This window comes from Sparus aurata, chromosome 13, assembly GCF_900880675.1.
Source record: "Sparus aurata chromosome 13, fSpaAur1.1, whole genome shotgun sequence".
Taxonomy (NCBI): Eukaryota; Metazoa; Chordata; class Actinopteri; order Spariformes; family Sparidae; genus Sparus; species Sparus aurata.
The window spans coordinates 25,295,568-25,311,962 of NC_044199.1; the positions used below are offsets into that span (position 1 = coordinate 25,295,568).

The window sequence follows — 16,395 nt, forward strand, 5'->3', positions numbered from 1 at the left end:
TTTGTCTGATTCCTCCAGTTCATTCTAGTAATATTTACCTTTGTCTAGAAAATTGCAAATATATTGTCATATTATTATAATTTTAAATGTATGACTTTTTTAAATATAGTGTTCTTTTTTCATAAAATTGCTACTTTGTTCAAATATTACCTTTTCTGATAAAATTGAAACTGTATTTTGATTTCACTCCTTTATTCTCCATAAAATGACTTCATCCTCATAATAATTTTGTAACATCACAACTAATAAATATCCTGTTTACTGACGTAATTAACCTGTTACAATCTTATACTGTACTGCAGTTTAATTACTGATTCAGTTCATGTTAAAGACAAAAAAGATTTGTTAATCAATCTCCAGTAAGAGTAATAGCACCATCCAATTATGTGGTCTGAGTTTTGGAATGGACAGCGAAACGTCCATTCAATCATGACCATTAATGTAGACCAAGACTTTTAAAAAACACTGAAATGAATTAAGTTTCTGACAGACTTGATGAAAGTGATGACAATAAACACAGGACACCAGTTTTCCCTTTCTTTGTAAAATAATTCTCAATAAACTTAATTTATTCACAAACTGCTTTTCAAATTGCCATGTTGTCATTGTTCTTTTTTTTAATCACATACAATAAAAAACATTTCTAAAAGACAAGAGATGTCCGAGTCTCTCTGCTAACTTTGTACACGACTGCTCCTCCATTTACAGCTCCCTCCTCTGTCCTGAAGCTTCTTTTATTTTTTTCAAACACGATGTGTTCATCGCCGACACCTCGTCACGCTCAGACATCAGATTAGAAATATTAAGAAAAAACAGCAGAAAATAATTAACAGAGGGACTAAAAATTTAACAGCTACAGTACACATTTCCTTTTCTTCTCCGTTAGTTTTGTCTTTTCCTTTTTTCTTTTTAACGTTTTGATTTACAGAATAATAGAATATGTTCAGTTAAGGCTTATGTTGGGTGTTATGGAGCGACCAACAGAAACAAACTGACAAACCAGAGGGGATGGGCGGAGGTGTGTGTGTGTGTGTACATGTGTTACCGGGACACTGTCTTTGAGGACACTGCATGTATACATGTATTACGGGCACATTGTGTGTTATGGGGACATTGTGTCTAGTAATATTACCGTTATTTTAAATGTAATGTTTCTTTTTGAATTATTTTGTGAATTTATGAATTTGAGTGAACTTGTGTTTTTTCCTGTTAACTTTGGTTAGCTACTTTCAAAATTCTAATTGATAGCACATGCTAACAATTTGGCTCATAGCAAACTTTGATTTCATCTTAGGGAGTGGTTCAACATTCTTTCTTGTGAGATGTTTGAGATTTGAAAATGAATATCAGTTTTGTATTAAATACAGAACTGAAGTCAGGATGTGTTAAGCTTGGCTTAGCTATGTTTAACATAAAGGTGGGAAAGGACAAGGACATAGCTCTGTCATGTCTCTTGGCTCTGTCTAAAGTCTATAAATACACCTACTAACACCTCTGAAGTACACAAATTGTCACCTTCTCTTGCGTTGTCACCGTCAGAAATTCACAATATGTCCGATTTAAACTTAAAATTTGGAGGCTGACAATAGATTTATAATATAACTAGATAGTGACTGCAAAGATGTGTTAAAAACATAAAACCTCCATCGATCAAAAAATGGTAACAGAAACAGTCATTATTGAACATGTTTTCAGTTTGAGACATCTTGTCAACAGTTTTACTGATGTCTCCTTTCTAATGGTGACCAATGGAGAAAAGGATTTTTGGGCCACAGGTATTTTTTTCTGGCGCAACACCACAAGTAGCCACTGGGATAAACTGGAAGCAGTGGCACAAAATCAAAGTCTAAATAATAATTCAAGAGGCTAACATTAATCGTTTTTCCCAATTATGGTTGAAACAGTAAGAGGTGAAGATCAAAATTTACTAGACTCTTGTTGTCCCCAGTCTTTATGCAAAGCTAAGCTAACAGTGTCCCAACACTACCTTTAATTAACACAAACATAAGACTGATGTCCATCTTAATATCACCTCTGAAGAAAATGCTGAACTGTTCCTATATGAGCGCCAAATTAGTAACTTGCAAGATGTTTCTCAGAGTTGCTTTTACCCAATGAGGTGACAGACAGAGAAGAAATATTCACACAAACTGAAACGCTGCATTTTCCGCTCACACATCAAACATCCAGATGAGTTTTAAACCCTCTGAAATCTAGACTGCAACAGCCTGCTAACAAAACAACAAACTTGTCTTTTATAAAGTGGATTCAATGCTCTTTTTTATAAACAAATATCTAAAAAACCTAACAGTAACATTGCCCAAACCAAATGACGGTAATCCATCACAGTAAGCATTAAGTTAAACGATTGTTATTGAATAGTAACCCTTTTCCCTTTTTGTTGTATTTAGGGACATTTCGTCATCTGAGATCTGACAGTCTGCTGAATTGAAATGACCAAATAAACCTTACTTCTTTGCTACATGGTCGTTTAATTGTTCTTGTTTACATGTTGATTGTCTTTAAGTTTTTAGTTTTTAACATCATTCCGAGATGTTTTTCAGCAATTGACCGTCAACTCTTGGATGTTGTATTGCCCTCGGAAGAATCACTCAACAGTTTGTTTTCAACTGTGTGGCCAACAATAAGACAATAGCTTTGACCAAAAGTCTAATAAACTTCAACACTGGCTGTGATGGATTATCTCGCAGAATTGATGTATGGAAACAAAATGGCTGCGTGGATACAAGGAAATCAATCTGAAACCTGATACAGGAATGTGACATAAGAATTTGAGTACAAAAGTTAACATTTAAAACAAGCCAAGTGGTCCTTTATGCAGCTGTCAACAACAACATGGACGCTCAGTGAAACTTTGAAACACTGTAAATGGTTCGGAGACCTTAAATGTGCGTTTTTTTATTCTTTTCAAGGGAAATTGGTGGGAAAAAAACAACCTGTGAACGTTCTCAGTCGACTTTCCCCAACAACACACCTGGTGGTTCTGTGAATCTTCACCATCAAGATTGCATCCAGATTGACATTTGATTTATCCACTTTCGTAAATGCATTACTCTTTAGAAGCTCCCTATGAAACATAGTCAATAAATGCATTTACATACTGTTGTCTGTAGCACTGAGCATTTAAAACCTCTCAAATGCTGAAGGTTAATCTTGAGTATCGGTTTAGATTTATAATCTTATTAGCTTGTTTCAGACCATGTGGTTATAAAATGTGATAACTTCGATTGCTCTTTTCCATTAACTTTTTTTTCTATATTTTTATTTTTTTTAAAAAAGGTGCAATGTATAAGATATGGTCAGAATTTTTGTTTAAAATATCTGACAAATGAACCCACATTGTCAACAGAATGGAATGAAACAACAGTGTTGATGTCATGTTAAAGACATCTTAGGTTTGTGTTGCACAGATGCCAGCTTAAGTTAGCATGCTTATCAGATGGCCATGGCCTGTCTTGTAATACCACTTTGTAGCAATTATACAACCCCATAGTTTTAGCAGAGAGGTTTGTGAGGGATGAGTTTGTGACATTTCACAAGCTCGCTTAGATTTTTAGTCTTACAAATAAACAGAATGAACTCACAATTAGTGAATAAAGGCAATATTCTTACACCAATTATCCTTATACCAATTATCCTTATTAGCGGAAAAATGCAACCATGCACCTTCCAATATCAAATTTAGGACTTTTACTGAACCAAGCAAAGCTTGACTGCCTTTTTAACTCATTGTATGCATCACTTCATTCAAAACAGTCTCTCTTAGTCTTTCAGCTGTTCTAATGATCACTAATTCTGGTCTTGTCAAAATATATTCTTAATTTACTGGTAACTGAGCTAATAGCAACAGCAAAAAGTACAATGAATAGCAGTTGACAGTTCCTCTGGTGTTACGATGCCCCTTATTTGTTACATATTGCACCTTTAATGTAAAGGTATCCTTTTGTTGTTGTTAAGCTGATACAATAATGGAAACTGTCACATCTTATTTAAAACAATACTCAACCCCAATGACCAATCAGATTTGGATACAAATGCATACAGTGCACAGATTCAGCCCACATTTTCATCCTTTACTGGCCATCTCAAACTAATTTTTAAAAAAACTTTCAGTTTAAGGTCACGGCGTCTGATTAGTCACCTGAAAAGTTTCCTGATCTGATGTCCCAATAGCCTTGGGCGATATGTTAAAATTCTCCAACTGGCCAGCTTCAGCCCAACAACAATTGGTGATATATTTGCGTAGGTATTTTTCACACGATAATCTTCTAAAACTATTTAGTGTTTCTGCATAGCTTCATAGAGGATAAATCATGTCTAGAGTAGGGTTGCAGCGTTATATATGGAAGATTATCATACTGTGCAGATTTAGCTTATCTACGGTATTGAATTCTACTGTATCAAGTGTCATTTAAAAATACATTTATGATAAGTTTCATGTCTGTAAGGACATAAATATTTGTGGAATTATAATAACGGTTGTTCTATCAAAAGCAAACATGGTTTTTATCCTGTGAAAAGGTCATTGTAATTGATATTAACAATAACAAGTATTCTGTTTAGTGATATTTTTTTAGATGATTATGGTGCTGTGAAAAATTCATACCATTGCAACCCTAATCTGGAGCCAATCTGGACATAAATCACAAGACCATTGGGGGTGTTCAAGGATTCTCACTCTCACACACACACACACACACACGGTGAATGAGGCGGAGTGTGTGCCGTGTTTTGACAAGCGTGTGACAGGAATGTGTGAACACTCAGGTGAACAACAGCATCAGTGGCTACCTGCCCTCAGTGAAGCCTGATGGGATGGCACCTCAAAACAACAGCGAACCTGAATGCATCACCACGCTGAGGTCACATGACTGTGATGTGTGCATGTGTGCGTGATCAGTGTGTTTTAGTGTGGTTTTCAAATGTAACACCAGACTCTGAATTACGTATTGTTATAAATAAGATTGGGCTACTATCATGATAAATTTCATAGCAATGCCTTGAAATTAACATGAAAAACTAAAATGTTTTGGCCAGATCCGAATATACATCTCTATGCGAGCCATGAGGCGTTGATCACATTATTTCATTAGGAAAACAGGCAAACAAATCAGTCTTAACGATTACTATGAAACAGAAGCTGTTGTACTCAAGTGTTTTTAAAGGTTGAAGCTGGTCATATTCTAGATATTTCATTGTGTCAATAAATAAAGCAAAACAACCAAAACCAACCAACCAAAAGAGAGGACAACAAGTGGAAATCCCATTTTTTTCCCCTTCTATATTTTGTGATGTAAATGACCAAATATGTAGTAAAATGCCCTCAGGAAATACATGATTCTTAATGGAAAAAAAATCCAAATTGGACCATTTAGCCTTAGCAGAGGTATGCGCTCCTTAGTGCCACTCTAGTTGTAAAAGACTTCATGCATGTCATTCTAACAAATTAATGTCAAAACAGCCATTTTCTTAAGTCTGCAGTTAGATCTGATTATATTCAGCAGTAGGGCTGCGACTAATGTTAAATTTAATTATTTGCCAGTTATTTTCCACAATTAATCTATTAATCATTTAGTCAAAGTGATTTCTTCAGTATGGTTTCTTTTGTCCAAAATCTGAAGACTCCTCATCTACTGTCATACATGACAAAGAAATGCTCACTTTTAAGAAGCTGGAACCAATTTGACATTTTTGCTTGAAAGATTACCGAAGCCATTGATAGACTATCACAATAGTTAGCAATTAATTTTATTTCATCAACTAAAAGCAGTTTTGTTGCAACTATTCTGGAGTCTTGACAACATACTAATCAGTTATGGCCAATATTGCATTTTAATTTTGTCAATAAAAACTACACTGAAAAATAGCTGAGGATCCTTTTTTAATTAAAGAACTAATATTCAAGTCTGTTATTTTCGAAATACTGTCTCATAGAAAGCCCTTTGATATGAGTTAAGTACATTTACTTTTTAGGGGGAATAGAAGTTCTTGTACTTCAGGGGAAGTAACCCTTTAAATGTCGACTGGACATTAAAGGTGCTCCGTCTGGTGTTCCCTGATATTCGGGTTGTGGTACTGGACTGTGTGACAGGTGTGGTGATGGGGTTTCAGGACGGAGCTGCATTGTGGTGACGGCCTCATCAGACTGTAGTGTGTTGAAGAGACTCAGCAGCTGTGTGTTGGAAGACACCTGGACGCCAAGAAGCACCTGCACAGTCTCAATCCAGTCACAGAAGAGGAAAAACTCTGCATCTGGGCTTCAGATACCTGAAGCAAAGATCCTGCTTTTTAGAGGTAACTGAAAGTCAGATGCAGGACAAACTGTTGGCTGGGATCCAGAGTGTGGAGGTTTCCTCTCATCACAGGCGACCAGAGTTACTCTCTAAGAGATCCTCCCTTTAAAAACAAACAGCTTTCCAACGAAAGAAATGTTAAAAAGCAGCCAGGAGGATTCCAAGTGATGCCACAGTGCTGAGTCTTTACCGGTGGTAGTCAGATCATCACTGTCGTCATCAATCAGCTTTGTTTACCCCAGCTCATTCAATGAGAGAAGGTGTTGTTCCTGAGAGCCTTGCTGATTGGTGGCAAGGAGGCATGGAGTGTTGAGACGGTGGTGGTCCAGGAAGAAGGGCGGGGTTCAGATCAATTCAAAATAAAACAAAATTAAAAAACTGAAACAGAGAACAGCCTTCCATTTACAAATGTGTCAGTTTTCTTCTATTAAGTTCAAGTCAAGTTCTGTACAATCCCTCTCAAACACTGCCTGCTGCGCTGCCTCACGCTCCTCAGCTTCCTCCTCCCCGTCATCGTCATCGTCCTCGCGGCACTCCTCGTCACTCTCGCTCAGCGGGCCAATGCTGGTCCTGCCCAGGCACTCAGCCGGCGAGCAGGAGCCGCGGAAGTCGCCCATGAAGGCCTCCATGCCCATGCAGACGTCCCCGCCACAGACCAGCCTGCCACCACGCTCCAGACACTGCGGGTCAATGCTGCGGGTCTGCGGGAAACACAGGAAAAGGTTAAGAAATTTACCAAAAAATGTATGGTGTCAGCTTGTTACAGATATAGTGTGCTGCTGATAGTGAAGACAAATATGTTCTTCTTAAAAACTAATCACAATTTTTTAATATATAAAAAACAAAAAAAAAAAAGATACTATCGGGCAATATCTGACAAACAGTTTTCAACATTGATTTATCTATTGATAGTTTATCTTATTAAATCAAATTGATCATCAATCTCAGGGACTCTATTGTGACCATAAAATGGCTGGTTTTGTCGACCCAAAAAAAATCAAATAATTTTCTTTTTAAAACAAATTCTGTTGTACCTGAGTCATCTTGGTGAAGTCCAGCACAGGTCGGGCGCAGGGTCTGTCAGGGTCACGGCGTCTCTTCAGACCTGGTTTGAGCAGCAGCAGGTCACAGGGCTGGGAGTGGCAGCGGGGCAGCTGCGGTGGCAGGCTGCGTCTCAGAGACGATGGTGTGCTGCAGGCTGAGGAGGGTGAAGCGGGCACCGGGCCCCCTCGGGCTGCTCCGGCCATGGCAGAGCAGCCTGGAGGAGGCGCCATTGCTTGGCTCGGCACAGGAGGCGGAGGCAGGAACGTGGAGGCCGCCGAGTCTCTGATGAGTACAGGGGAGAGGGAGAAACGCCTCTGAGGCGGAGGAGGCGGGTGGAGGGGGGAGGGCGAGGAGGAGCAGGAGGAAGGGGAGGGGAAGAAGCAGCAGCAGGCTCCTCCTCCTGCTGCTGCCTCGCTGGGGTCCCAGGGGAAGCTCCAGGGTAGCGGGGAGTCTGGAGACAGTGCCAGGCTGAAGAAGGTGGGGCTCGATGAGGAGTGCAGCGATGAGTTCAGGGAGGAACTGGGAGCGCGGAGAGGACAGGCTCCTCCCCCCGCCGCACCTACCCCTATACCTCCTCCTCCTGCCCCAGCCCCCCCACCTGCGACTCCTCCCCCAGCTCCCCCATGGCACTGCTGACGGCTGACTGGAGTCCAGACCCGTGAGGCGCTGGGCCGCCAGGTGTAGCGGCAGCGTGACAGGTCCTCGGGCACCGACAGTGAACGGCAGTGGCGTTTAGGGGGCGGGGGAGGAGGAGGAGGGGGCCCGGGGCCAGGAGGAGCCACTGGCGCTCCAGGGAGAGACAGCTCGGATGCTGAGGTGCTGGGCGCCAGGGGCCGATGCTGTTGTGGCTGAGAGGGGGTCCCGTCCAGGGGGTCGCCCCCCTCCTGTAGGTGAGCATCTGGGGGCACCAGGGGCACAGGGCCGGGGGGGAAACTAGAGCTCAGTAACCCCCCCTGCAGGCCAGACTTGGAGGGAGGGCAGAGCTGCCAGTAGCTGCTCTCTGAGAGGACACGCACACATACAATACAAAAAGTCATGTGATGAGGTTGTGTTTTAGGGTATAGCACAAAGCATTAGGTGTCACTCTATGTTGATGACATGTTGCTATATATTTTTCATTGCAATGGTTTCCCCATTTCCAATGTTCAACATTATTTTTATTTTATTATTCTACAATAATAAGTGTAGTTCCTTTCCTGGCCAAAAGACACATTTACACAAGAGTGAGCTCTTTCTAAATCTTCTCAAGCATTCTATTACAATAGATAGAAATGTCTGTTTACCTATTTTTGTGATTTCTTGTGACTAAAACACCACAAAAATCCAATGTTCAATCCAGTTCAAGAAACAATAACTCATTGGTCTCTTCAATTCTTCACGTTTCTATAATGTTTTATTGTGTGCCAGTTTTTATCCGGAAATCTTTCTTTGATTCTTTGGATTCGGTTATCCTGTCAGAGGCAAACAACCTCGACAATAAAAAAAACAATGCAGACCAGCACCACACAAAGTCTCTGTAGGATCCTTTATATTTTTTGGATTTATTTGTATTAAACCACTGTACATTTTTGTCGTGTTTGGAGGTGGTTTTAGCCCATACAAAGGACATGAATTCAAAGACAGACTTGGACCTTTCTGTTTCTTTATCTGCCTCTTGTGTATGTGAAGTATTACATTACTGCACTACTATATTATAAAGTGTTAGGTCTATTTATTTGGAGCAAAATCACGGGGAATCCTATTGAGTGATATAAATTTGTAATACGTTTACTTAGAATGAAATCTAAAACACTCACCAGGCATCAAGCCATCTGGGGGCCAGCACTCCGCGAGGGTTTTCGGGTCCAGCAGGGACTGATAGACAAAAGGAAAGACACATCTACTTTAAACTGTCAAAGAACAGTTCTTATTTTACTAGTACAATATGTGTTGTGTGTAATATTTTGGCATTATGACTGAAACTTGCTGGAGCTGAATGGAAACAAAATGAATACTTTTGTAATAATAAATAAATAATAAAAATGTTGACTGACAAGTAATGTAGTAGTATTTTTAAAAAGACTGATGGAGGAAACTCCCTAAGATTCACTGTGGAAGAGAATCTTGTAGAGAGGAAGTTAGCCTTGGTGAGAGCATCATCTAGTGGGAGGAGGCTGTTCAAAAGCGCACAAACCTCCAGTGTGGAAACTGGTTGAAAGCTAAGTAACCCAAAGTGAGGAGGCTGATTAAAAGCCAACTAACCCACAGTGAAGAGGCTTGGTTAGAAGCCAAGTAGCCCACAGTTAAGTGAGGAGGCTGGTTAGCAGCTCATGAAAGTAGGTAAAAAAATAAGTGTCAGATTTAGTAGCTTCAGCTGTTATTTCAATGTGTCAGCACATGTTCTCACTTTTGTTCATATCAAACAATGAGTTATCTGATCTGAGGAGTAAAAACTGGCCTGTAGTAAGTTTCTATACATTTCAGGCCATCTCAAAGCAGGTGAGGGTACAGGTAGAGGTGAGCCTCACCAGGTAGTAGTCCCCTGGCTGAGCAGGGTCACCTTCCAGAGTCTGCTTTCTCAGGCTCTCCACCAGCAGCGTGACCACAGCATGGTGGCAGGGGAAGAGGGGGGAGATGGGGGAAGGCGGCGGGGAGGAGACAGGGAGAGGAGGAGGGGGAGAAAATGGGTAGGAGAGGGGATGAGGAAGAGGAGGAGGAAGAGGGAGGGGAGAGCCACGCCTGTTTGTGCGTCCGTCCGTTTGGTCCGTCGCAGGAGGAGAAGCAGGAGGGGCTGAGGGCTTAGACTCCTCCTCCTCCTTACCACCTTAGGGCCAGGTAGCCCTGCCCACTCTCACAAGGACATTGTCAGTCAGCTGTTGCCCCTGGCAACACACCTGGAGAGAACACAGATGAACATGTGAGCATAACGAGTCATATCTATTCATTAAGAAGCAAGCAAGCAACAGTTAGCAAGGGTGCAACTGTAGTCAACATTAGTATTTTTGAATAAGCACTTCAACATTTGCAAGGTTTGAAAAAAAAAAAAAGAGAGTGATTAAAAACAATACTATCATTAAAAGGTTAATAACTTGCTTTTCCAACAGGCTAACACCAATGTTTGCTTCTCAGACTGGCTATTGATGTTTGCTTTTCGGTCATGCTAACATCAGTGTTGGTTGTGAAACCAGATAATTGCAGAAGCTTATATTGATGTTAGCCTTTTTGTAAGGAAAGCTAACATAATCTCCAATTAATAGACCAAACCAGGTTGTACTTTTTAAGTAATTTAGCAGAGGATTTCTTCCAGACAAAACACACAACAACAAAGAATTTTAGGGTCGTTTTTTCTTATCAGAAAGTTGTTAGAAAGGTTTTGTTTTATACAATTAATACATTGTATAATTAGGAAGTATTTTGATGTGTGACTTATTGAGTCAGTCACTGATCAGCAAATGTTGGCCGTTTCCAGCTTCTCAAATGTGCAGATATGAGGATTTTCTTTATTCTGTGCTTTGGTAAATCATAAAGAGACAGTTCTGACTATTTTCCTAAATTTAACAGAATTGTTTATTTGTTTCCTTAGACATTGACAAACAACATCAAGTAAATCAGGCATCAGCCAGGGCATGACTGATTGAAGTTCCAGATCCGGACCAAAATAACCTTTTGAATACAATCTGACAATCGTGTCACCTTGCATATGCACCCACACAAACACTGCTAGAGTTAGCAGGAATGTCATCAGAGTTAGAAGCATGAATTTAAAAAGTGACAAGGCATGTTCAAAACAAGCTGGTGCAGATAAAGGTTGACTGTCAAAAGTGCATTTAAAGACGAGGAGTACTGAGAAATAAGTGTTTATTTCACGACAGCATGATAACAGTCTGCTTAATCTGCAACAGCGGCTGTTTTGCAGAGTAGTACACTACTACAACACATCAAGCAAACAGCAAATGTATTAGGAACATCTTTCTGATACTGTAGGACGGTGCAGCTATAATTATTGGTTTCATGGATCCGAAGATGTGCTGGAAACTTGTGCTGGGCAATATTTAGTTGTCATATTGTTATCGTTATATATTAAATTCTTAATAGTAATAAAATGATGATGTTTTCGGAATTCACCAGACTTTTCTACATGTTATGTTATGCACATTCATATCCCTCTTCACACACTTATCATGAGTTATATGGATAAACTATATACTAATTTCTCAAAAAACTAACTTTGCTAATATTTAGTGAATATACAATATTGTCATTATATTGATATCAAGGTATTTGGTCAAAAATATCCTAGCAATCCTAGCATTTATGTTCTTTTGAGGAGATTTCAAAACAAATATTGCGTATTACCATGTAACAAAGATTTCAAAGTAGGGATGTCCTGATCATGTTTCTTTTACCCCGATCCATTGGTATATTTACTATTTTTCCTTCAATATTCAGTATCTGCCGATACAGAGTCCTAATCCGATACCAACTAATATTTTCCAGGATAATACAGCTGCATTAAGAAAAAAAAGTACCTGCATCCAAGCTGTTCCTTGATAGCTTTTTTTTTATTTTGTTGAAACAATGTATATACTTTCATATGGCTCTTTCTTATTCTGCATATGCTATTGCAACATTGGCTTACCATCTTCCTTGTGTTAGCAGGTGAGTCTGTGACGGTGCAGTATTAAATGCAGCTCTTTTGTCACCCCCTCGCGAAACGGTCAGTGAAAAAGTGCCATATCGGCCCAGATCCCGATCCTGCAGATCGGATCGGAACATTCCTATTTCAAAGCATCATGTTATGGCCAAATCAACACAGCCCTACAGGGGCGTTCAGACCGAACGCGATAGACGCGAATTGAGCGGCAACTCAATGGCGCGATGACACGCGATTCAGGCGGCGGCGCGAATAAAGTGTCTAGCGCGAATGAAGCGTCTGAAGCGTCTGGAGCATCTGGGGCGTCTGAAGTGTCTGAAGCGATGCGAATAAAGTTGAAAATATCTAACTTTTCAGGTGGCATCGCGCCACGACATCCAATCAGCGACGAGTTCAAGCCGATGACGTCACTCACGTACGGTTGTTCACACTCAGACCAACATGGAGGAGAAGCTAATTGTAGCTGTGTGTGGGCACTAGGGCTGCACGAAAAATCGTTAAAAAAATTGCGATCTCGATTCACACATACACGTGATCTCATTTCCACACATAGCGATTCTGAAGCATTTTATATCTCGAGCTGAATCACAAACAAATGCTCCTATTTTCCTCCCGAATTTTTTGAAGAGCCGTTTTTAGACAGGGCAGCAAGCCGCCAATCTGCCCGTCCTTTTGGCGGCTAGGTCCGCGGTTTTAGACAGAGGGCGGCAAATTGAGGGTCTGTTTTGCTCCGCCGATTTGCCGCCTCGCCTGCTAGATGGGCAACTGGACAGCCGCTGAGATCCGGGAGATGCTAGCGTCTCCTGGATCTCTAGCTTGTTGTTGTAGCGCAAGCTAGGAACGGTCGCTACTTTCAAATTAAAAGCCCCCCGCTAAGAACCCAGTTCTAAACTCCAATGGGGTGCAATGTAAAGCTCTTATTTTGAAGACAAATTCGTTGTCAACTGTTCACAGCCCGACTTCGAGCTTCACGTCACGTCACATGGCTTTTGGAAAAGGAGGAATATTATGCCTCTGTTTTAGAAAGCCGACCACAGCAGCTATCACATATCACCTAGCCAAGGATACGGCCCCAATAAACTCTGTACAACATGAGGGATTAAAGGATACCCTCTCATCTTGGAGACTTTTTTTTATTTTTGTTTTACTTTTGTAAAAATCATTTCTCATCCAATGATAGAACTTCAACAAAACAAAAAAAAACATTGCTTTGCATACTACAATGTTTTGTTTAGTTTTTTTGTTCAAGTTCATCAGTGCAATAAACATTTTGTGAAAAAAATCGTGCCAGAGAATCGTGATCTCAATTCTAACCAAAAAATCATGATTCACATTTTTTCCAGAATCGTGCAACCCTAGTGGGCACCGACCCGAGCTAACAGGTCCTTGAACTGGGCTCCGGTCAGCCTGAGGTACCGCTGGAACCGGTCGTCATCCAGACGGAGCTCCTGGAGGAGACAGTGAAATTCCCCAAGCTCCGTGCGTCTCCGTAGGACTTCATGAACCCAGACACGACGGCGGGTGGTTTTCCGGCGTTTCTGGGACTTGTACAGCAGGAACAGTGCAGCAACGGTGGTGATATCAGCCATGATCGACGTGGAAAGAGAGCGGGTTGAGAAATACCGGTTCAAAAATGAGCAGACAGGTGCATCGTCTTTTTTTCCCCCTCAGTGTCAAGCGCGAATGACGTGAATAGTCCAAAATGATCAAGTGGCGCCATACAAGCGTCTCAAGCGATTGTATTTGCGTCTGGTCTGAACGCAGCATAAGAGGAGACCTGCTAAAAAAAAATTAAAAAAGGGCACTGGTTGGGCAATGATTGACTAATCCTTGGATTCAGCATTTTCTACTGATAATATCTGTGGGAGATACACTATATATCAGTGCCTCTGCCTGGGTGTTTACAGACTTGATTACACAATGAAGGTGTCGCGTTCAGACATATTTAGAACTTAAACAGAATTTGTTCAATCCATTTTATTTCGGGATTTTTGGGATCCTGAGACGGTTGCCCAGATGTGTCCACTTTATAAACAGACAGGGTCATATGGAGATAATTAAAATTGAAGTAGTGATGTTGAAGTATTTGTTATAAAATATGCCATTTATTTTAGCACTGCTGAAATCAGTTGATTAAATGGTTGAAAGAAAATGCACTATTATGATGACTCATATAATCGACAATAAATGATAGATAGATAATAATCAGAAGATTAATTGATGATGAATTGTGGTGGTGATGGTGATGATGTTCTTGGTCAAAGCTGCAACTGACAACTATTTTTATTATTAGTTAGTTAATTTAATGATTGTTATGAATCAATTAACACTTTTGGTCTCTGAAATGTAAAAACAAAAAAAAAAAGACATGTACAGATGTGTTGTTTAGTTAAATCACTTGGTCTGTAAAAATGTCCACTGCAATTTCTCGAAGCAAAAAGGTGACATCTTCACATTGTGAGTTTTGTGTAGCCAACAGTCCTAAACCCAAAGACATTCATTGTATTATCATGGAGATAAGAAAAACAAAATCAACACATCCGAGATGCTGAAATGTTTGGTACTATATCCTGAAATATTAGTGAAATAATCAAGTATCAAAATAGCTGGTTTGTTTCTCTGTTGATAACCTAATCTATGAATAGACTCAAAATGTAAACTCTCTCTTCTTTATTTTTCTACATCTGTATTATAGATTAAAAGGATATTTCAAAAAGCATAAACAACTGAGTGTCTTGCTTAATAAAGTCTGGCAATGCATCGGCTTCTGTAACTGATGGAGTCACGAGAATTTTGGCTCCTGGTACAAATGAGGTCAGGGGCCACAAACAGTCCAGACCCTGATTATACACCCTCCTTATTTTGATGTGGCTGGAGTCGCAGTGTTAATCAGGCTCTAGTTAAACACGTGGTTTGTTGTGGTTAAATAATGGCACTCAGTGTTTGGTGATGACAGGCTGTCCCTGGCAGCGGAGGCCATTGTGCAGCCTGAGCAGAGCCGCCTCTCTGATGCCGGACTGACTGAGGCCGCTGGGCATCACTGGCTGCTGCTAGCTTGTGGCTAACAGATCCCATTGTTTTCAATGAGGGATGCTAACACACACATATATAGTGATATTCCAATTATAGTGTGGAGTAAGTGTGGGAATGTCATAATGATATTTTGACATTAACTCAGCACAGAAAAATAAAATAATTCATATCGTCCTGCCAATGCTGCCAGTTACATCTCGGAGCGAGCTAGCGCTGCCGTGCAGCCAAACATCACCTGAGCAGTTAGCTTGCTATAAATAATATGTCATCTCGTTATTACTTTCAAGGTCGGCACAATAAATTCAGCCATTTTGCTCACTGAAACAAATCGGCTGGTTTAAGATTGTACCCCCCGCACAGCCTCACTGACTCCGGGGGCTCAGGCTGGTCTGCTCCGCGGGTCTGCGGGGCTAACAGGCAGCTACACTGGCCGCCTGACTGCATCCAGGGGCAGCAGCTAGCTAACGGTAGCTAACTGACCTGCCCAGCGTTAGCTAGCTGGATAGCAGCGTTAGCCGCGGTGATTTCACAAACAAACCCGCTGTATATCAGAGGGGATGATCTCGTTTGTTGTCCCTCCTCCAGCCTTTTGCTGAGAGAGGTTACTTCTGAATAAACATGAATGCATCACAGGCTAATTCATAGCCAGAATCAGTGCTGGCGAACAATAATAATAGCGGTGATGGTAATAACGTCTGGCCGGCCTGTGAGCTCTATGAGCAGCGTGAGAGGAGGAAAACACGGCGGGATGCTGCGGGATGGATCAACCCGGACTAGCTAGCTACCACATACAGGGAACCACCAAACAAACGGTCATTTTGCTCAATCTCAGCCGATTGGTACGCTTACCTTGTCGGACAGCACCTCCAGGTGATGAGGTGAAGCTGCTCCGGTGGATGCAGCGGGCGGGCAGACAGCGGCGGTGCTCGGTGTATTGACCCAGTATTATTAAAGAGCAGAACGCACCGCTCCGCCTGCCGCCGCCGCTGTCAGCACCAAACCGACCACAATGAATTAAAGTCTGGATTTAACCGCACACAGCGGGCACTGCAGGTTCCGGGGCACACTTAAACATCGGCTACAATCAATGTCCAGTGTCTCGATATTATTAAAAACATAATAATAGAGAATCTGCGTGCACACGCCCGTGAGCGGCAGGCATTCATAAATAACATTTACGGTGCCAGGCAGGAGGAGGAGGGGCGGTGCTACACCTCATCATCAGCACCTGCCAGTTATTCACTTTTTCATTTTCATTACATCTTCACTCCAACACACATCAGATTCTTAAAGTATAAATATTACAGAAATAGATCAAATTCAGCAAATGTGAGAATAAGCCGTGAGATGGAGAAGGATCATGGGAGTTGT

General features: G+C 41.1%; 1 protein-coding gene across 1 annotated transcript; it reads right to left on the reverse strand.

Annotated features, from left to right (window-relative positions):
• Nucleotides 1–1,558: 1,558 nt before the first annotated feature.
• On the reverse strand, nt 1,559–16,242 carry fam53c (family with sequence similarity 53 member C). Its single transcript, XM_030437866.1, has 5 exons — nt 15,874–16,242; nt 9,866–10,231; nt 9,155–9,212; nt 7,349–8,358; nt 1,559–7,015 (listed from the first exon to the last, which is right to left on the reverse strand). Exons 3-5 carry the CDS (start codon nt 9,159–9,161, stop codon nt 6,728–6,730), a joined length of 1,305 nt encoding a protein of 434 aa, XP_030293726.1. The 5' UTR covers nt 9,162–9,212; nt 9,866–10,231; nt 15,874–16,242; the 3' UTR covers nt 1,559–6,727.
• Between the last annotated feature and the right edge of the window lie 153 nt (nt 16,243–16,395).